At 33.3% G+C, this 23,791-nt stretch overlaps 1 protein-coding gene across 2 annotated transcripts in view; it reads left to right on the top strand.

The window, feature by feature from the left end:
* Positions 1-15,478: 15,478 nt before the first annotated feature.
* Positions 15,479-23,791, top strand: part of LOC131149317 (uncharacterized) — a 31,228-nt gene continuing 22,915 nt past the window's right edge. Inside the window, exons 1-3 of one of the 2 annotated variants that reach the window (XM_058099665.1) lie at positions 15,479-16,129; positions 17,983-18,030; positions 18,173-18,232. In XM_058099665.1, the coding sequence (XP_057955648.1) occupies positions 15,500-16,129; positions 17,983-18,030; positions 18,173-18,232 (738 nt within the window). In that variant the 5' untranslated portion in view covers positions 15,479-15,499. The remainder of the gene's footprint in view (positions 16,130-17,982; positions 18,031-18,172; positions 18,233-23,791) is intronic. The other variant, XM_058099666.1, reaches the window with a different exon arrangement.

Below are 23,791 nucleotides of genomic sequence, written 5' to 3'. Positions count from 1 at the left end.
CATGCTTCATTACACGAATTAATAAATGAGGTAGGGTAAGATTCATATACCTCATCATCTACTAATGCAACCTGCTCATGATTAGCCACTACCTAATCATTTAGGCTTGGAGCATTTTGAGTGGCAATCTCCCTTTCTTAGGTCTCTCCATATCTCTTTTCCAGCTCAACCTAGATCTCTTGTGCACTACTACATGCCATAATCTCATGAAGAATATCAGTATCTAAAGACCAATATAGTAAATCCATGGCATATGAATTTGCATACATCAAATAAATATCATTTTCTATTGGCATACAAATTCCCTTATCAATCACCTGCTAGGCCCTCTAATTCATAGATTTTACAAATATGCTCATTCAAAATTTCCAATGTGTGTAATTTACACCACAAAACAGTGGAGGATTGGAAGGTGATCATCCCTCTCCGAATGGGGATACACCAATGTCAGCCATTGTGATCTTTTACAAAAGCCGTTAAGCCTAGTGCAATGAGGCTCTAATACCAATTATTGGAATTGGAGTATCCCCAAGAAGGGGTGAATTGGGTGTTTAAAAAATTCTCCTAGGTTTAGTTCAAATTCCGCAATTAGTATTAGACAAACCTAGGGTCTTTCTATCAGTTCATAAACCCAATCAAACTCAATAGAAAAGCATAAACATTCAAGTGCTGAAATTTAAAATGCAAAAATTAAAAGCAAGTACAAGAAATGTTATCGAGGTTCGACCAACTGTGTCTACGTCCCTACCTTAAGCTCACAAGCAAGAGGATTCCACTAATGCTCACTTAACAGGTAGAGTGGCACTAGTTACAACCAGGTCAATTAACAAAACTGACCTCAACCTATAACCACACCTTACCAGGATGGTACACCTAACTTTCCTAACCAGGTCTAAGCCAATCCGAGACTATTCAACAAGGCTAGTCTCCCTCTTCAGGCCCATGCCTAGAATACAACACATGAAATTTTGCGTACAAATAAATGCTTTTTACACAAGCATATATGTACCACTATAATCAACACACTACCGAGTGATACGATATGATAAGCTTAATGTAGTCTTCATGTCTACTCTCAAAGATTAATGCAAATATGACAATCAGTTCATGAGAGTGTATGTGAAAGGATCTTTGTGTCAAAATAATAGTATCAATCACAATGCAGCAACAAAGATCTTAAGCATACTTCAAATATTCTTAACAAATATTTTTCTCGAGATAAATCACAAGAGATATTTGAAATCGGTTTGTAAAATAATATTTATCTTCAAGCACACTTCAAATACCTTCAACACATATTTTTTCTCAAAATAAACCATAAAAGATATTTGAAATCGGTTTGTAAAATATGATTTCACAACCCAAACGTGATACGAACTCTTGAGTATTGCAATGAATATGTAAAACTCACAAGCTCAAAGAAGTTTTCCTACGGAAGACTTATAAACGAAGTCTCCTAGAAAAACTTGAAACTTACTCTCTACGAAAAATAAATCTTATTCAAAATGAGCAAGCAAGAGTTTAAGTTTAATGAGATGAACACAAGAGTACTCTTACTAAGTGGTATTTGCAATATGGATGAGTAAGAATGGAAGTATGAAGCTTGAATATGAGAAATAGACTTTTTGAAATTCAAAGGGTATTTGCTAATTATGTTTGCTAATCTCCCACTAATCTTTGCAAATGAGGGGGTATATATACATATCCTCAAAAATATTACCGTTGGGGACATATCTGGCATTTTTGTAAAATTTTAAATGAGGTTAATAAAAAATAACAGCGTTTCAACCTCGATAAAATCCAAGCAACGTGAGAGGGTTAGTCGACCATCTTGATGGTTCGATCAACTATGGTGCTCAGTTTGGTCGACTAGGGAGAATTTGAACTGAGTGTTCAGTCGACCATTTATAAGGCGACTCTGAACATCTTAGGTTCGGTTGACCGAACTTTACAAACTTTGGTCAACTAGCATGAGAATGAATTGGTTTGGTTAGTCGACCAAAGCATTGAGGTTTCCCACATGGGGATTCGGTCGGCCAGGGCGCTGCTTTATATTTCTGGTTGGTCGACTGAAGGGTCAAAATCTTGACCTAGTGGAGGTTCGGTCAATCGAAGGTCCCTACGCATTAAACTTTGGTTCGACTGAACATGCCCTTTTAGAGCGTTTTGGTCCTATTCTCTTTATAATGTTGTCCCTATACATATAATGATTAATTTTAAAATAATATGGCACATTTTTATGCAAACATGAGGGTCCTAAAGTTAGTCTAAGTCCTTTGAGCTTATCTACCCTATCATGCATGTAATGCATTAATTATTAGAGACCATTGAGCTTTAATTATTACATACCCAAATAACAACTTAATTTAATTACAATGAATAAACATTCTAGGTTTTTGTCTTCTTTAATTCCATGTGCACCAAAATGAAACTTCTAATTGATCCTGCACACAAACTCATTAAACATTAAATAACACAATATTTGTCATTATCAAAACAGGGTATGACCTATAAGGTCAATAGCAATTAAGAGGATACTTAGATACCTTATTGAGACTATTAAATTAGGATTATGGTACCCTAAGCATATCTCATTTGAGATTGTCAATTATTCAGATGCTAACTTTGCCAGTAGTAAAGTAGATCGAAAGAGCACTAGCAGCACTTGTCATTATTTAAGACAATCTCTAGTTTCTTGGTTCTCCAAGAAACAGAACTCAGTTGCACTATCCACAACCGAGGCTGAATACATAGCGGCTAGGAGTTGTTGTGCTCAAATGCTTTATATGAAGCAACAACTCATGGACTATGGATTGCACTATGACACGGTTCCTCTAAAATGTGATAACACTAGTGCAATAAACATCTCAAAGAACCTCATATCACATTCACGAACTAATCATATAGAAATTAAACATCATTTTATTCGTGACGTCCATGTGCAAAAGGGGGATGTGGCACTTGAATTCGTGTGCTCTAATGAATAATGTGCCCATATATTCACAAAACCACTTCAAGATGATAGGTATATCCAAATCAGATGTGAATTAGGTCTAATGCACAATAGAGAAGTTGCCTAAAGATATGATGGAATGCATAAACTGAGGGGAAGCAACTTAACTTAAAACACTACAACTCTAAAAATTTAGCTTCCTCACATTCATTTATATTCATATACTTGATGTCTTGTGAGGAACACAATTGCTATCTATAATGAACTGCATGTTTATACTCTGTTATGGTTATTGGATGTATTGTATTTATTGCATGGACTGACTTAGACTATACTGAATTGCTTACATGCATGTATAGAATGCCATCTGCAAGGTTGCAGAATTGTTAAATGCATGTTGATAAATATCTAAGGTATTGCATGATTGTCTATCCAATTAAGGTTGATCTAATTGCATATACATTTTACCTTAGCCCCTTTGCTGATGCCAAAAAGGGGAGAACTATTATAGCAAAATTGGTACCTAGACTTTAAGGAGCTTCAATGCCAAACTTAAATGCATATTTGTTTTAAATGTCATTTGTCATGAATATGCTTGAACTATTCTAGAATTTTAATTTATGCATATTCTTAGGGGGAACATTTTAAGGTTGTACCCACTTTTGCTCTTGTATTTGTCATTATCAAAAAGGAGAAGATTGTTTACTTTATGAGTCCTATCCCGTTTTGATTATGACAAATCCAAAGTATCTCACTTGTGCATCTAGTACAAGAATAGATTTCCTATTAGAAGGCACGTAGAGTCAAGGTGTGATCAAAGCCATGAGGAGCTAAAAGCTCACCTCAAACCAGCATATGACATGGCAATTAGGAGAGCAAAAAGAGAATGAAGACACTTTTATGTTGTATTGTAATTGCATTTAATTTTGGGTCTATAATAATGCATTCATGCATTATGGGATTGACAGCTCAAAGAAAGACCATAAACTGACCTTAGGTCCCAAAACCTTTCATGAAAAATTCCCCAACTAAAATAAAATACTCATACATATAGGGGTAAATTTTTAAGAAGATATCTTAGGTTTTCATTCATCTTAGTCGACTGAACGTTTCAAGTTCAAATCAGCTCAATCGATCAACTTTGCCTTAAGGGCAAAATTATAATTTTATCTTGCCTCAATTGACCAACCTGATTTACTCTTGAAATACCCAGTCAACATGATGTAAACTGTTAGCAATCTTTTAATGCTCAGTCGACTAAACAAAATGAACTGAATTAAGCCTCAGTTGACTGAACTCAGGAAGGCTTGGAAATTGCCTTCAGCTCAGCCGACCGACACTTTGCTTAGCTGACCGAGCTTCACAAAAAATTTGAAATTTACACGAGTTAGCCGACTGACCTTCTTTGAATAAACTTAATTTTTCATGTGGTCAACTGATTGACGCCTTCTTCAATCGACCGACCCTCTCAGGTTACTTGATATTTTTAGTGCTAATCGTCATTAATTTTTTAATTAAATAAATTTTAAATGACGAGCGTGTCCCCAACGGTCAAAAATTTTGGGGATTCTATATATAGCCCACCCACTCCAAAACGTGATTAGGACTTTTGATTAGTAAGAAAATTCTTTGAAATTTTTTGTGTGCTATATCTTTCATACTCCCACATTTACAAGCTTATTTTTTATTCCCTCTTTTATACTTTATTGATTAAATCTTTTTAGAAAGAGAACATTGTATTCTTCATCTTCATTTGCCAATGCATTGCAACTTGGGGATTGTTTGAATACTCAATTTTATGGGCATTCTTACATTCATTTTCAAAGCTAATACTCTCATTCATTCATTCATATTTGAAAATTAATTTTTAGAGATTCAGCTTAAGCTCTTCTCACATTATTTGATTCATAAATATTTTTTGGGAAGACTTTTTTTAGCTTGTGAATCTTTGCATATGTGTTGCAAGATTCAAAGGTTTGCTTTGTGACTATTGGAAAAATATTTTTGGCAAGCTAAAACCCTAACACCTCTTATACTCCATATTTGAAAAATACCTTTGAGATATTATTTGGGTTCTTAAGACGTTTTGATTATACACTTAGCGAATATCATATATCTTGAATCAAAAGTCATTTCCTGAATACTCTCACATATTATCTCATACATAGATACATTATTTGAGAGTTGTCATATAAACTGCAAAATCTCTATTAAGCTTAATCTCCCATCATACTAGAGTGCTTTTGACCTTCATTGTTGTACACATTTGCTTATTGTAGAAGCACCTTATTTGTACACAATTTTTTATCATTGTTGTAGTATTCTCGACGTGTGATCGTTGGAAGAGGAAGGCACTAACCTATAAGGTGCACCGGTGTCGCTTAAGCCTAGTTAGGTGAGCTAGGAGCGTTGTCCTATAAGGTGTGGTTATAGGTTGTGGCTCAGCCCTAGAATTTGAGTTGGGAAGTCTCCGCCCCGTAAGGAGAGGCTGCAAATGGCATCGTTCCGCTTGTTAAGTGAACATTTAGTGAATCCTCTTGCTGGTGAGCTTGAGGCGGAGACGTAGGCATTGTTCTTCGAACCTCAATAAAAACCCTATGTCACTCTTTCCTTATACTTTTTACTTTCCTACATTTGCTTGCTTATTTTACCTATTGATATTACTGCTTGAATATTGGAGTATTAATTTGTGTTTGATTAGGAAATTCTGGAATTGTAGAACTTGTACAAATTATTTAATTGTTCATATATCTTCTAAATTAATACTTTTCTAGATAGGCCCTTGTTGGCCTAGCTAGGCTTACGACTCTTGATTTTGATGATAACAAAGTAAGGCTATCTAATTTGCTTCAAAGTGGTGATATTTCAGTTAATGAAGGAAAAGTGAATTTCAGAGATAAAAGGACAATTCCAAAAGCTCATGTCAAAATTCAGATCAAATGAAGCTTATACCTCAAAATGACATATCTTGAAAGCTCACAAGGATTAAGGAACATGGAAGGCTCATTTCAAATAAATGATCTATAATGAAAGCTCAAAGAAGATTGAAAGATCAAAGATTAACGACAAAGAGAACTCAAAGCAAAGAAGAGTCAAATCAGTTTTTAGAACAAGTTTTGTAAGTACTTCGAGTATGATTCAAGTATGACTTTTCATTTTGAAGCTCATTAGGCAAATGAGACTTAGAGACCTTAGTTTTAAGTCTTGGAACTTATTTTTCAAATAAAAAAAAATTTATATTCCAAGATTAAATAAGCAAAGAAGAAAGAGATCAAAAATGTTTTAAAATAAGAAAAAATTTGTTTGATAGGCGACTGACTGCACATGGGTAGTCAACTGTCATGTTAAAGGACCTTAAATAAGCAGATAGAAGCATGACAGTCAACTGTCTAGTGCTTGACAGGCGACTATCAATGTAAATTGAGACAACAGCTTGTGTTTTGTCAGTCGTCTGTCACCCTTCTAAATTTTTAAAAAAAACCAGTTGTTCAGTGACAGGTGTCTGACTCCCTATTGATAGGTGACTGCCACCTTACTATTTGTGAATTTTATACATGAAATACACTGACAGCCGACTGCCAAAGTCCTCACAGTCAACTATCACACGATAAAATTTAAAAAACACAACAGACATATTTTGAAATATTAAATTGCTTGTTGCTCAAACTTATTTAAATTTTGGACCCTACTCTAAGTAAACTTAGGGAACATGTTAGATACTTTTCTACATCTATAAATACACCCAAGTTAAATTGATTCAATATACAAGAATTCAATTCAACATTCAAAATCTCTCTTAAGTATTCTGAAATTCTCAAAGATTTTCCTTGCTCTCAATTGGTACGAAGCTTACTGAGTTCTTACTGATTCTCTCACTGATATTGTGCTACAACTTGAAATGAAGAATAACTTCCCAAGAGGGGGGGGGGGTGAATTGGAAATCTTTTAATTTTATTTGATTTTTAAGTTTTCTAATTTTACTAACCCAGCAAAATACAATATATAACAACACTTAAGAAAACTGGAATTTAAAATAATAATTCAATCAATGTAATCAATCAATCAATAACATTTAGGCTTCTGTTGCTTTCCCTATAACCTTTTATTATTCACTTTACTTGATTAAGATTTTTGCAAATTAATCAACGTACTCCCCTTTTGGGTTTCCGCAAAAGATTAATCAAAACATACTTTCTATTGATCAAGAACTTAATTTAAATCCTGCAACCTGCACTCATAAATTTTATAACAAAAGCGAATAAAGTATGTAAATTAAAGTAGAGAGAAGGAGACAAGAGTTTTTACAAGGTTCAGCTTCAACACAGCCTACGTCCTCGCCTTTGGCAAAAACACCAAAGAATTTCACAATCTCAGTTCCTTTACCTGGTGGAACAATACCAACTTACAATGCATTCCTTCAATTAGGCTTTAGCTAAAGCCTGCCTCTCCAAATAACAACCCCTTATTTGGTTCAACGATTCAACAACTCAGAATCGTTTAAGAAAGATAACGAAGGAATATGTGTATAAAAGAGAACTCTCACAGTAGAGTGAATTAATACACCAATCAGCTCACTTTATACCTCAAAGTAATTTAAATATAAGAAATTTCAAGCTCAATTACTTGGTATGGATTATCAAATAATTTTCCAAAGAAGATAAAAATTTTGATCGTTGGAAAACTTAATCTCAGAATGTAAATCGATTTCAGATCAGAGAGTTTATCTTAAAAGAATTTCAGATCCTTTGAAAACAAAATTTTGAATACTTGAAGATTAGTTGATCTAAAACCTTAAAAAAAAAAAAAAAACTTACTTTGATCTAAAAGCCTTTGAATATCTCTGGATCAGAAAAGTTGTGGAAAAGCACTTGATCTGAAAACTTTAGAGGATTTCTCAATTTCAAAATTCTTTTGAATATTTCATCAAAATTATTTCTCTCTTTCTTTGTACTTTCTTTTCTCTAATTTAAAATGTTTGAGATTAGAACTATTTATAGAGTTTTTTTTTTAAATCATCCATTACTCCCAAAGATTCCTAAAATTCATTTCCAAATATTTTGAAATAAATATGTTTAAAAACATGGTTTAAAAAATCTTCTTTTTTTAAGCCCTTTTTATTTATTAAAAAAAAGTTTTTAGAGTATATATGTTTAAAAAAATATTTTTGATTTTCCAAATATTTTGAAATAAATATGTTTAAAAACTTCATTATTTCAAAAAATTTTGTTTTCTTAAACCCTTTCTTTTTATGGATTTAAGAAATATTCTTTAGAGTATATATATAAAAACATATTTTTGAATTTTTATGAGCTTCAAATTTCTTTATACTTAAGATTTACTTTGAAGTACTTACATTTGAGAATATCCTTAAAAGTATAATCTAATCTTCAAAACTTGTTCTTCCACCATTTTTGTAGTTGCATTCTTTCCTTTGAGCTTTTCACAATATGACTTCATTCTTCATGCTCTTTGTAATCCATGAACTTTCTTATACACTTAAGCTCTGTTATTTTCCTAAACACTTTTACTTGAAACATATTAAATATATCATTTGATTTGTTATTATCAAAATAAGAATTGTAAGCCTTATTAGGCCAACATAACTACTAATTCTTTCATTCATTGAAAGAATCATATGGTGAAATACTTCTAGAGCTTCAATCTGAATTTCATATTGTGAATTACATTAAAGTATATAGTTTTGAACTGTACTAATCAGCTGTTTGAGGAGCAATTTTTTGTACATCTATTTGATTTGTATCTTATAGATTGACGATTCCAAGGATTGTTTGGATCGTTGGCTAAGCGTGGGGATATCGCTTAGAGAGGTGGGCTCTAGCCTAATTGAGGAGTGACTGAACGAGGGTATATCGTTTGGAGAGGCGAGCTCTAGCCTATTTGAAGGAGTGACCGAACGAGGGTACATCGATTGGAGAGGCGAGCTTTAGACTACTGAAGGAGTGTGTAAATAGTCTTATTCCGCCCGGCAAAGGAACTGATTTGAGTAATCCTTTGGTGGTTTGCCAAAGGCGAGGACGGTATAAGCCAAACCTTGTAAAAACAACAATCTTACTCTCTATTTTTCGTTACTTTTATTTTCAGCACATTTAAATTACATGGATGGTTTAATTGGTAATCATATATACTACGTATATTTGGAAATCAAGTAAACTTAAAGTCTAATTTTGATTTGGGTTGCGGAAACCGAAAGGGAGTACATTGGTTATACCATACTTTGCGAAAATCATATGGGAGTACGTTAGTTGGTTAACATCCCAAAGATAAATTAACTAATAGTTTATTTGAATTCTGAATCTTGGAAAGAGTATGAATGTTTTTGTTGAAGATCATTTTGAGAAAGTTAATTCATTATCAAAAGGATTGCAATTAACCACAGGGCTTGAATTTAACTTTCATATGTTCAGGGCTACAAATAAACAAGAGCTGAAATCTTGTATCTTATTTATCTTGGTTTGAATATTGTGTTTTAGATAATTGGTTTGGTTGATTGATTGGTTACTTGGTTGTTTAAATAGTTGTGTTGTTGATTGTATAAAAGTAACTAAGTTCTTGTGTGATTGACAAATTAAACAAACAAGTCAATAATTGGTTAAAAGAAATAAAAGGAGGTTAAGAAGTTTTAAAAGGAATTAAGAGAATTTTTTAAAATCCAATTCACCCCCCTCTTGGGACTACATTTTGTTTTCAAACCTAGGTTGTGATATACTGTTGTAAGAACATTTGACCTAGAATTTTTAAAATTTCCAATTCACTCCCCCCCCCCTCCTTGGGTTTACACCAAAAATCACACGCAGCTCATGAGGGCCGAAGACCAACCCACTTAATGAGCACAGCTTATGAGGAAAAAAAGGGAGAGCATTGCCCACCAAATTAGCCCAACAAATGAGTACAACTCATCAGTCTGTAAGACCAGTTCACTTGATGAGCACAACTCATGAGGCAAACAAGGAGTGAGCATTACTCACCAGAATGACCTAAAAGCTGAGTTCAACTCATAAGGCCCAAAGACTAGCCCACTTGATAAGCATAGTTCATGAGGCAAACAAAGAATAGGTACTACTCGCTAGAGTGACCCAACTAATGAGCACAACAAAAGTTCGGCACAAATTGATTAAGATTGAGAAGCACTCAGCTCGGGTTGAGCCAAACACTGATGAAATCGACTCGGATCCAGCCAAAAGACCAAGCATTGGTTCGAACTTGAACATAATGGAGGAGCAATTAGCTTGGATTTAAACATAATGAAGGAGCCCTTGGTTTGTATTTTAGTGCAATTAAGGAACGCTTTGCTTGAATTAAGCCAAATTACGAATTATCTGGCTTGAATTGAGCCTAATAGCAAATGTAACCTACTCGAGATGGGCAAAAAAAAAATGAAAATCAGCTCAAATGGAGCCACACTTGGCTCGGATTGAGATAAACTTTGAAGAAAAGGGCTCGAATTAAGCCAAGCGGTGTGCAATGCAACTCGGATGGAGTCGAGTGGTGGTGCAACACGGCACGAATCGAGCCAAACAATGGCTTGAATCGAGCTAAAAGAGGCTCGAATTTGGTTGAATGCAACTAGGACTGAGTTGAACGGCTGTGTAGTGCAGCTCGAATTGGGCTGAATACGACTTGGATTGGGCTTAATACAGCTCAAATTGAGCAAAACAAGTAACACTGTGGCTCGATTGAGTGTAGAGGGGAAATAAATCAGCTCGGATTGAATGAAAGTGTAACACCCCGACCCCGAGGGGCCTGGGATATTAACTTTTTACTACTAATTTACAGCGGAAGCAAAATAAACTCAATTTTTATTAAACCAGAGCACTAATTATCCATATTACAATCACTTATTTTAAAAGAAGAAAATTACATAAGCATAAATATCTGGCATCATACTAATATTTCTAATAAATCTTTATTTTTCTAATCCCCACCCGTATGCTTGCTAAGCCTGATTTCCGACATGCTCTTCAGAGTTATCTGAAATAAAAATATGATTGGAGTGAGACGACGCTCAGTAAGTAAATAAGATTATTATTAGTGTGTGGCCAAAATGAGTTTTTAAAAAAATTTCGTAAAACAATATTTAATACTATAACTTCAATAATGCTTTTAGAATAAATATAAATTTAAAAATTTCTGCATAAAACTTTTGTCATCAATTTCAACAGTAAATTTTTATAATCATATACTATAACTGCTAAATTAAACTTTTAACTTTAAAGCTGTAAAAAAAATATTTTATGATAAACATACATATACTTTTCCTTATACATTTTCCTTATATCGTCATTTAAGCACCAGAATGATCATTTTCACGTAAATTTACACTTTTCCTTCAAATCATCAGTAACTTTGTACACGTAATTAAATATGCATAAACATATATTATAAAAACCACCCTTAGGCCTGTTTGCCGTAAGTCATATTTACCCCCATAACTGGGTTGTGCGGTCCGAAGACTGGACTTAGCTGGCTGACTGACCAAACTAAATCAACGTACGTAAACTTTAAGTGAGATTTTCCTTATTAAGTCTTGGTCCGGAACTAGGTGTGCACTCAGGAGAAATCCACTAACATAAATAACCACTCTGTAAACAGTGTGGGTGCACTCTGATCCGTATAAACTTTAAGCTGCGGTACTGAGCATCTGTAATTTTGAACTTTCGTTGCCATAAAGGGTTTTAAAATTATCTTATTATAATTTATGTAATTTAAAATAATATCGTGAAAATCTCATCTTTACTCATATTTTCATAAAAAATGTAACATAGAAATAAATTCATGCCACACAATTTTTGTGTTAAAAATATATATAATTTTATTTTTGAATAGAAATAAATGCTGAAAATTTACCCGAGGGGATTAGAACATTTCTTAACCCAAAAATAGATGCAAGTATATTAAAGATAAAACTGGTATAATTAAATACGCGTAAAAATAAACTCATGGAAATTTTGTGGAACTAATTAACATAATTGAAATTTACTTATAAAATAAACTTGGATATGAATTTTAAATAAAAAAAAACTAACATAATCAAAATTTACTTACCTTCTTCTTTTACCATGTGCTACGAACACAAAACTATCTTTAAGCAATGAGATCGGAAAGAGTTGGTGATTGAGAACTTACTCAAAAATTCTCTCCACCACAATTTCTTTCACTCACTAATCCTTTTTTTCCTTAGAAAATTGTTGTGAAAAATGAAAGTTGAGAGCTCCCTATTTATAGGAAAATTTTGGGGAAGAAATGGAATTTGTAAAAGTGTGGGGAGATGAGTGAAATTATAATTTTTTTAAAATTAAAGAATGGGCAAAGAATGAGCAAGGTATGAGTTGAGTATGGGATGGGGATGGAGGCCATGTGGGAGTGCTTGCCACTATTACCATTAAATAAATTTTTAATTAATTACTTACCTAATTAATCAATTAGTTAATTAATTATTTTATTATTTCATTATTTTTCTTAATCATTATTATCATTGTTATTACTTTTAAACTATTTTTAGTATTTATTTATTTTATTTTATTGAATAAGAATTAAATTTGAATTTTGAAAACTCCTGTGGGCCCCACATGGTCTTGTGGGTCCCATATGGTCTTACGGGCCCCACACAACTTCGAGACTCGAATGGATCCTACGTAGCTCGAATAACTCTTATACGATTTTATACATCCTACATAACTTTGAGACTCGTGTAAACCTCCATACGACTTCGGGACTCATATGGGCCCCACACAGCCTTGTGGGCCCCACATGAGATACCTATATTATTATTATTATTATTATTTTATCATATATTTCTACAAATTATATCAGTCAAAACATTATTTTATGTACTTATTTACGTATATAAACAGTATCTTGTGGCTCCGGGACTCATGTGGACCCCACATAGTCTTGTGGGCCCCACATATGATACCTATATTATTATCATCTTATTATATATTTTTACAAATTATGTCTATCAAAATACTATTTTATGTATATATACTTATTTACGTGTACAAATAGTGTCTATTCTGTTTATCCTATGAAATTCCATTTTGACTATGCCGACCTCCAGGGAGCGACTGAGCCGCAATGGTCTCTGAGCACTCGCTTAGACAAGGTCTTTCTTAGGCATCAAACATGGAATCAAGGATCCTACAGAAAAACACTTCTGTATTGATATTAACTCAATGACCATTTTTATTATTTTATTATTATTGTGCTTTAATCATATATATATATATATATATATATTTTTTTGGGTCATCACAAAAAGCATGTCAGTTTGGATTGAGCCAAATTGTGAATAATAGAGCCCAAAAGAAAAATAGCTGGGTTGAAATGGTTGACCTTGAAGCATTCGAATTTTAGAAAGGCGTTTTGAAAATTCAAAACCAAAGGGGGGCAACTCATATACCCAAAATTCATACTCACTCATAAGGAAAAACAGTTACATGACCACTATTAACACCCCTACGTAATTGATGCGCTAAATTTAATATGCTTATTCATGAGAGGAAACGGTTACAAGACAACAATTAAAACCTCCACATAAATACCCTTAAAACTTCCATAACCCCCGTAAGTACAATAATGCGCTCATCAATGCCGAATAAAGAGAGGGTCAACCTCCACCACTATAAAAAGGGACTCCGAAAGGGAGGTAAGAATCTCATTCTCTTCTACTTCTTTTCTATTGTTGCAATTCAAAGCCTCCCACAAGTCTCTTATTTGAGCATTAGAGTGATCCCCCAGAATACACCTCGGGTCTTTCAAGCTATTTAAGATTATCTCTTTTCAGATGGTCGCGGTCAAAGGACGATACTTGAAAGTCGTTCGATTTTTAGCTGCAACACCTTCAATTCCCTTGAATGACTTCAGTAATGTATCAAATGTCTTTTTTGCTATTTTTGTGTGCACAATGTTATTAAAAGTGATGGATCAATCGTTTGAAAAATATAGGGTCACATCTCTCTCTCTCTCTCTCTCTCTCTCTCTCTCTCTCTCTATATATATATATATATATATATATATATATATATATATATATATATACCTACCAGCAATCAATGTTGCTATCTAAATCGGTGTTAGATTTGCTTCATCCTACAACTCCTCGTAACATTAGTTTACAACATCTCAAATATCATGTAATTCAAAGATTCCCACATTTGTATTCTCGATGTTCAAAATTCGTTTCCACATTGAATCGTGGTAATGTAGACTACATTGGTACCATCTTGATCAATAGAATTTGATACGGGTTTCCAAAAACAAATTCATGAAGAAATGAACAATTTCATTAAAGTAATTAGGAGCAACATCATTATTGTTTGCTTCCTTCATACAAACAAAAAACAACCTCCAAAAATAATATGGAGACACACAAACTTATGGCTCCGTATATATGTAAGTATTTTAAGGTTTTCTCGCACACAAAATTAAAATATGTAATCCACAAAATATATTAGAGAAGTTTGTTTAGGTAGGAAAACCCAATTTCACAAAAAAAAAAACCAAAAGAAAACAGAAAGGAGGGTTGATTTGTTACTATAAAATATAATATAAAATGAACTTCCTTTTTATTTTTTGCTCTTTATTTTCTCAAACAAAAGTTTTGATCCAATGAAACATTTTGTTTTATCCAATGAAAATTTTGTTGTGATCCCATGATGAACTATTTCTTTAGTGATTAGACCTCGCTCCTTATGTCGTGCTTGGTTTGCGATGGTAGATACAAAATAGAATGAAAATTTGAATAGGGAGTATGACAAACGTCAAGTGACAAATTCAATTTTGTTCCATACATGTAGTTAGAATCTTCTCTAAAACTTAAAAAATAGGGTAAAAGACATTTACCTACCCTAAAATTTGGTAAAAAGATAAGGACCTACCTCAAGTTTAAAAAATTTCACAAACCTTCCCTAATATTTCAAAAATCCACACTTCCTCTACCATTAGATTTTGGAACACTTGCACTCTTAAAAACAATTTATCTTTTTATTAAATATAAAAGAAAATATGTCTTTTTGACAAATCTCGAGGAAAGTTTTTGAAATTTTCAAATCTAAAGGAGAGATTCCTAAGATTCTTGAAACCTTAGAAAGATCCGCGTGCCTTTGTCAAACCTCAAGGAAAATCAGTGTCTTTTATCTTTATGAAAAAAAATATATACCAAATTTTATGAGTCCATGATAAGGAATAGATAAAGAATAATTATTCTCAAAATTTATCATGGAGAGATGTTTACTGTTTTTTTATTAAATGTTAAATGAAATAATTAAAAATATATAAAGAATAACCTTTCCTTAATTTCCAAAATTTAAATTATGCTCCATCTTATTCCATTAAATAGCTATTCTCCCAAATCAAATAAGAAAAAATAAAAATATACTTTTTAGCACCATTAATATTTAATCCTAAAAAATCTTTTAATCATAACAAAATAAATTTTTATTTGTAATTTATGTTTTTTTTTTAAAATTTATATTTTAGTTTTTTTTTTGACAAACCAAAGCATCTTCGACTAAAGATCCTCTACTAATGAGTAATGAACCGCCGTTAGCTATTAGAGCTAGTTTCCTATTCCATCGTCTTCATGAACACGGCCAATTTATGACTCGCTGCGTTCTCCGAGTCAACTCGCTCAACTCGCACCGCTTCATCTCAACCCTTCGCTGCTTTGATCTCGCGGCCAGTAAACGCCGGAATATACTCTTTTCCTGCCCAAATTACCCCCGCCCAGACGCCAATATTCAAATCTCAACCACCCAGGACCGGAAATTCACCTCACCTCCCGCCATCACCGGTCGCCGGAAGGCCGATCCTCTCTCCATGGATTCCGACATTTCTCGATCGGCGGAATCCAGCTCCCTCGCCACGGTCGGGGAAGAGTTCGTCCACATTGATAATTCTGACGTAACCCCTAGCCCTAGTCCCATACCTAATCAGGATTGTTCATATAATGGGATTAGTGGAGTTGATGAGCTTCGAAATGATTATGGATCTGCCTGTGGTGGAGAGGAAGATTCTGGAGGTGTGGAAATAGGGGGAGAAGAAGAGAAGATTATGCCGTCCGAATTGATGAGAAGTGTAGTGACTCTTTCGTGTGAGTCGACTGTGGAAGGTGGTTCTTGCGATGTGTACTTGGTCGGGACAGCTCATGTTTCCCAGGTAATTAATTATGTTGATTTAATTCTGAGTGATATTGTGCTTTGTTGTTGAACGACGAGGTAAATAAGGGAAAGCAATCAAATTTCGGATTGAAACGAAGCTTGTTTGTTCTTGTAAAAAAATTTTTTCGGGTAATCATAATCAATCAAGTGGAGGCTTTTGTTTTATCTGGTCTCAAGTAGTGAGAAATTGAAGAATTTTTTTTTTTGGTTATAGTTTTTTCAAACTCCTGCACGTTTCTCAACAGCCACACGCGGAATGTGTATGCAAATTTGCACTTCACCTGAGGAATAATGGCTATGAGAATTTGAAAATTTGCACTTCACTAGAGGAATAATGGACTCTCTCTCTCTCTCTCTCTCTCTGCGCTACGCTGACAAGCTATACCGTTAAGGGGAGTTTTATGTGGTGCCTGCAGTACAAAGTATAGATTTCATTAAGTCACGAAATTATGTTGCAAACTAGTCTATTTTCTGATTTATACTACCAGAATGCTGTCAATTTTAATTATTGCGTTTCATGCGCGTGACTTTGTAAGGATTTTTCCAGTCTGGAACAAGTAGGCGCTTCTCATCACATTTTTAGAGCATGTATAAAGAATTGGTTTATTGTTTCTCTGGCTTTTAAAGCTGTCTTTGATCTCTGTCATCAAATGCTGTTAATTTGGTTACAATGCCTAATAGTAATTTCCTTGTAACATTTCTAGTGATGTAGATGTATTTGGGTCGCAGAATATCCTGTCTCGATCTGTTCTTATAAGGGTGGATTTGGTAGTTCCTAAGTAGATTATGGGAAGTAGTTGGTATGTATTTTATAATTGGATATGGATTTGGGGCAATAAGTGGGAAATATATTTTCCTGCCCCGGATCGGCCCTGCTCTGAATAGCACAACGCTTAACTGAAACCCACCCCAAACCTGCCCCAAATATAAATAAATAATTTAACAAACAAATATATGCATGCATCTATATAGGTGGGTGTATGTGTATGGATATTATTTTCATTCAACTTAAAATATATTATTTTATTCATTTTATAGTTATTCTACTAGTAATGTTATGTTTTATCAACAGTATAATTATATTAAAAGAAGATATGTTATTATGTTTTTATAATATAAAGACAGTTTTTTTTTTTTTTCCTGAATTGTGTGTGTTTTTTTGTTAGTTTTTTTTGTTGTTGTTTTGTTTTTGTGTGTGTGTGTGTTTTTCCATTAATAGCTGGCAGGGTGCATTCGGATCCCTGGAGGGAGGCAGCTGCCATATGAGGTAGGGATGGAGATACAAATAATGCTCCAAGGCACATTTAGGGTGGTATGTGGGACCACTTAATCTTAGCAGGGTGCATTCAGGTTATGCCCCTCCCACTCCAAATCCATCTTGTTTCACTTAGGATGATTACTCTTGATCACGTAGAATTCTGCTCTGTATTGTTTCCACTCCATGCATTTACTAGTATCTTTTTGGGCCCTGACAATAGAATAGATGGGAATTCTAACTTATAATCATTGAAATCCAGTAATTATTTACCACTTCTTTTGTGGTTCAGTACAAAATCTCTCTCTAATACATAATTGCCAGAGAATTTTTACAGTTAGCTAAAGCTTTTGTTGTCTTTTTTGTTTGGTTCTTGTTTTTGTCAATGCATTCTGCTATGAGCAGGTACATAATCTGGAGAATTCCTATCCAAAATAATGACAATAATCTGGAGAATCTATTAGCAGACATTTTAAGACCATGACCCTATTGGAGTAGTCTTGTTACCTCTTTTTCTACCCATCATGACAGATAGAAAGCAACTGTTCTTCAAAAGCAACTGCTAGTTATATCTAATATTGTTTTTATCACTGCAGGAATCATGCAGAGAAGTGAAATCTGTAATCAGTTTCTTGAAACCACAGGTTCTTCCCTTTATGATCTTTCTTACATTGTTGGATGATCATTTAGCAGGTTAGCTGCCTGCTTTAAATTCTTCATCTGCTATTCATCTAGAAGATTTGCTATGATGTTGCTGTTAATCTAACTTTTATCTACTGACTGCAGGTTGTTTTTTTGGAGTTATGCTCAAGTCGAGTGGCTATTCTTACTCCTCAGAATTTGAAGGTCTGTATGTTTATCTTTAATGACTTTCTTTATGTTATATATTTTGTTTTTAAAACATAACTTTGAGCAAGTTTTGTAGGCCAAGATTCCAATAGCAAGTGATTTAAGAATTTCTAAACTTGAGAATTTAAAAAGAATCTTGTGAAGATCAATTTACACGATGGAAACAATCATAGTTGTGCTAGAAATTGAATACATTAAATCAATTAATTTGTTCGGATTTATAGTATAGGGCTTGTTTGGTACTGTTACTGTTTTTGCATTTTTGTTTTCGTTTCTATACAGTGAAAAAACAGATTAAGAAACTGTGTTCGCTTGCGTTGCCGGTTTTCTATTTCTATTGACGATTTCCATCTATTTGCAAAAAAATTGAAAACTTGATTTTATAATTTTTCAGTTGTTTTGGTAACTTGTTGTCAGAGTATTTTAGTGTAGAATAACTTTTTTAGATTAAATCATTCATTTCATCCATACTTTTTAATTAAAATTAAAATTAAACGATCATATGAATTTAAAATATAATTAAAATAAAAATGATTATAAAATTTTTAAAAAAAATTTAAAAATAATGAAAGTCATTTACAAATTATTTTTACTATATTTTAATTGTCATGTGCTATAAGATTGTTCTTGTAAAGTGAATTTTGAAACATAATATTTAAGTAAAATAATTATAATATTTTTTATTTTTATTATAGTATTTATAATTTATATTACTTTGTGAATTATGGTTTAATCCCATGAGGGTGGATGAATTGGTTATTTAAAAAATTTTGGTCACTTTTTACCCTATTTTAAAAACACACCCACACTATCTCAAGCCTAGGGTTTTTCCAACAATCTCAATAGTATATCTCAAGCATACACAATAATAACCACAAAATAGAATGTAAACTTACAAGTGCGGAAATGTAAATGAGAGTAGGGAAAGAGAATGCAAATACGGAGATTTTTACGAGGTTCGGCTATCCTTGCCTACGTCCTCGCCTTAAGACAACCGCTTGAGGATTCCACTATCCACTCCTTAACCAAGGCAGAGCCACCCTATACACACTCCTTATAGGCGGCGCCATCTCTCCAAATGATATGTCCTCGTTTGGTCCACTCCTTATTGGCGGAGCCACCTCTCCAAACAATATGCCCTCGTTTGGCCTGGTTCTATACCCGAACCGCAAAATATACAAATGAGAATCAATATTTTCTGTACAATGAAATGCTTCTTCAACAAGCTAGTTTGTCCAATGAAAATCTAATACACTCTCACAAGATATGATTTAAGCTCAATAGAGTTAGGGTTTTTCTATCAAAAAATATATTTGAAATAAATGAGAGTAGATGAGAGTAAATGATCTTTGAGTGAGTAAATGCGTATAATAATAAATGCTCAAAGATTTAAGTGCAATAAATGATTTCTCCAACAAAGATTTTTGCAATAAATGATATTTGGAGATGCTAGAGTTTCGCTTTCAAAAAGATATTTTCAAATGAATGAGTATGTGAGAGTAAAATGATCTTTGATATAAAAATGAATGTGCAATAAATGCTTCAAAGATCCAAGGCCAATAAATGATTTCTCCAAAAATGAGTGTAGGAGAAGCTAGGGTTTTCTCTCAAGATGATTTTTGCAAATGAAGAGAATAGATGATCTTTGATGTGAAAAAGAATATATAATGAATGCTCAAGATTCACTAGCAATAAAGATTTCTCCAAAAATATTTTCAAAGAAAAGAGTAGGAGAAACTATGAGTTTGCTCTCAAAGTGATTTTTACAATAAATGAGTATATGAGAGCTTTGATTTGTATGAAAAAAATGCCCGCAAATGCAGGAGTATAAAAATATATGTGCAAAAGTATTTTAAAGGGTTTTGGGCTTGGTATTTATAGGCAAAGACTCCTTGTGACTGTTTTATTGCCGTTTGGCTATTATAAAAATAATTTATTTGGAAAACTAGCCGTTTTTCCTGCTGTTGGCGTTCAGGTCCCGATACGAATTGTCGACAAGTGCTGTCTAATCGTCGACGAGTGACCTTCAGTCGTCGACGAATCACCCGTTTTGGTCGACGAGTCACTTGGGCTGAAAAATATATTTGGCTACTGGAAAATTCATCGACAACTCAAATAGCATTCGTCGACGAGTCAGCCCCATTCGTCGACAAGTCAACCCCATTCGTTGACGATCGGTCTGGGCAGAAACATACTTAGGTTGTTGGTCTGATTAGTCGACGAAAGCACCCTATTAGTCGACTAATCCCCTGTTTTTCATGCTAATAAGCCTTCTAATGAGTTTAACTTTTTAAGCAAAAGGTTTTCCATGAAAAGTTTGAGTTCTTAGGGTTAGTCAATGGTCGTTATTGGGCTTTCCGTCAGCTCAAGTAAGACATGCATTTACAATTGAAACTAAATACAATACAATTGAAAAAGTTAGATGTCTTCACTCTTTCCTCTTCAAATTTCCATGTAAAGAGCCAAGTGATATGTGCTTTAAGAACCTCATGGCTTCCATTTTAACTTTACCATATGTGCTTTCTGAAATAGTAAATCTATTCAAAGACCAAACGCACAAATGAGATTTTTATGATTTGTCGTTATCAAAACAGGAGACTCAAAAAGTCAACAATCTCCCCTTTTTGGTGATGACAAATGTGGGAGCAAAATAAGGTTAGCCTGACAAGGCTTCCCCTTACAATATGCATGATGTAAAATTTTATAATGTAGTTCAGGCATACTTAAACAATGAAGATATTTGAATTTTTTAGGTTGAGAAATTTTCAGCTCAATTTTCATTTAGTGTTACCATAACCACAGTGACCTTTTCATTTGAAAGTAAACTTGTTTAAATGAGCTCTAAGCCAAATTTGAACATCAAAAAGCAGGGTAAATGAAATTTGCAATTTGCTTAGATATATCTCCTTCGTCATCAACAAATTTGAGTTATAAACGCAGGGTAAGAGTTATAAGAGAGTTTTGAATTTTGCAATTATTTTGCTTAGATCTTTCTCCCCCTTTTGTCATCAACAAAAAGACTAGGCCAAGCGTAATAGCATTAAAAAAAAAAATCCCTTAGCTTAGAAGCTCCCCCCTTTTGAAACAAAAATGGGCTTAGATAGCAATCATATAGTTGTTTGAGAAAAAAATTGGCATTTTTGTACACAAACAATAGTAGAAGTGGCCATTTAAGATCAAAGCAATATGTTGAACATGATCACTACTTTGATACTACATAAGACCTGTTAAAAATATTTAGAGTTCAAAATAAGTCTTATAAGATCATAATTTCAGTCAACTAGTTAGCATGTATGTTTGTATATGATCATTGATCCAGTTATGCAATACCCTAATCAACTACTAGCATGCATTCACAAAGTTTGCATCAGCCATGAAGATTGCATTCAATTCAACTAGCATGCAAGCACACATTTTGCATCAACCATGCAAATGATATCAAGCAATTCAGTATAACCAATAACAGTTCACGATACCAGATATTAATCATCCATCAAATAAATGTGAACATTGAGCAAGTTATGTATAGTGAGTTGAATTATTGTTCTCATAAAAGCTTATAAGTGTATCACAAGATTAAAATGTTATGAGATAAAAAATATTGATATTTGCTGCTCCCCCTCACTGTAGCAGCCTAATCATCTCTATATTATGTTCTCCCTTAGAAGAACCTTTTTATGCTTCAAATTCTTAGCCAAGTGCTCTAAATTTTCAATAACTTAACTTTGAATTTTGAATGCTTGGACTTAAATGACCAAAAAGTCTCAAACAATATCCCTTCAATGAAGTAGGCCTATTTTGCTTCTTTTATGGAACGCAACATGTGAAAGGCTCAAGTTCAAATGACTTTCCATTTTAATTAGTTGTGCATAGGTCTCCTTGAAACTTATGCCTTCTTCTAGATTGAAACCTATAGCAACCATCCTAGCCACTCAACACCATTCAAAAGCTCTAATTAATTTGATTTAAAGTCGAAAGATTTTGAAGGGAGAAATCATAAATACTTCTAAGGAATAATTTAATAATGACTTCAGAGGAGTATTAAGAAGAGATTTTCTCTTTGACTCAATCATATGTTGTGAATAAAAAAAAGTATAAAATTGCATTTCACAAATACTCTAAAGCTCATGATTGAGTGTGGGTTTTTTAGATAATCGTGAATGTTCATTTTAGAGACACCATCACTGCTTTGAGTATTAAGATCCAAAAGACTTTCATCTATTCTATAGGATTTCATATTTGATTCTCAAAGCGACACCCTATCTTATGTAAAGATTTACTCAAAAATTAACAACGGGTGATTTCTTTATGATATTAATAGAGAGTTAAGAATAATTCTAAGTTAGCTCATCTCTTGATAATATCAGCCAAACTTTACACTAACATTACTGCGGAGTATAGATTTATATAATTCCTCCAGAGATGTTCGTTCTAATTATGTGGGTAGCTAGCTGTTCTAGAATATGTCTTTAACAGAATACATAATGGAGCAATAGAATGACTGTTTAAATTTGCTGAGCATTCTGTTGACCACTAGATGCTATTTGTTTAGCAATTATCTTAACAAGGAGAATTTTTAGATAATAAGCTGATTTACCCTATTAAAAGACGGCTTCTCTTTGAATTACTTTGGTGTTACTCCTTTGATTAGCATTTGGGTGATATGACATGTATTCCTTGGCAGGGGATGCTCATGTGTATAGCTCGAGAGCTATATTTCAATTTAAAGTAAATTCCAAAGTAATTATGAGTGGACAATATTCAAAGTAAGCAAAATATTTTCAAGCAAGTAAATATGTCCTAAACATTTTGCCCATGAGCATTTAGGAGTATATGAATTTCTTGAACGTTGCTCTTTGGTTATGTCTAATTTTCTACTCTTGGAAGGTACCCTACAAGTATGTTCTCAACCTTGAGCAAGGGTACAAACTTATGAAAGGATAATTCTTTACCTAATATGATCGATGTTTAGTAAAGAGTTCCTATAAAGGAGAGGACTTTTTATATTACCATTAGCCTAGAGATTTGCTGATTAAGCACAAAGGAAATATTTGCATTGACTTAGTGAAGGCTTTGAATCCCTTTTTAGATGCTTCTAAATTGATTGTGAAGGGATTTCTTTTAATAAGCACCAACCGATTACGGATTGATCATGATAATATGTGCTTATAGCTAGGTTTGAGAAGGATTCACTAGTGGAATTTGATATTCTGAATTACCAGTGATGACTAAATTGACTAACATGGGGAAAAGTTTTGAATGCCTTTGAATATGATCATGCATTAAAGCTCCAAGATGAGGTTAGGGTTAGATGACACATAGTATAAGCTTAATTCCCTAAAGCTCCAACTTGTGCAATGGACAAAATATGCTTAACTTTAGATTTTCATATTTAAGCATGAATTAATCATTAAGAAATGTTTACCAAGTAAAAATACCATTGTCCATTTGGAAGTGAATTTATTCGAGCATGCTTTTGAGATATTATTTAAGAGTTGATGATTTATGTTTTTCATCTTAGAAATATAAGGTTCCAAAATATATGCATTAATTGAT

The sequence above is a fragment of the Malania oleifera genome, chromosome 2 (assembly GCF_029873635.1).
Source record: "Malania oleifera isolate guangnan ecotype guangnan chromosome 2, ASM2987363v1, whole genome shotgun sequence".
Classification (NCBI taxonomy): domain Eukaryota; kingdom Viridiplantae; phylum Streptophyta; class Magnoliopsida; order Santalales; family Ximeniaceae; genus Malania; species Malania oleifera.
The sequence above is the reverse complement of the archived record's forward strand: the minus strand, read 5'-3'. Positions and strand labels throughout refer to the sequence as shown.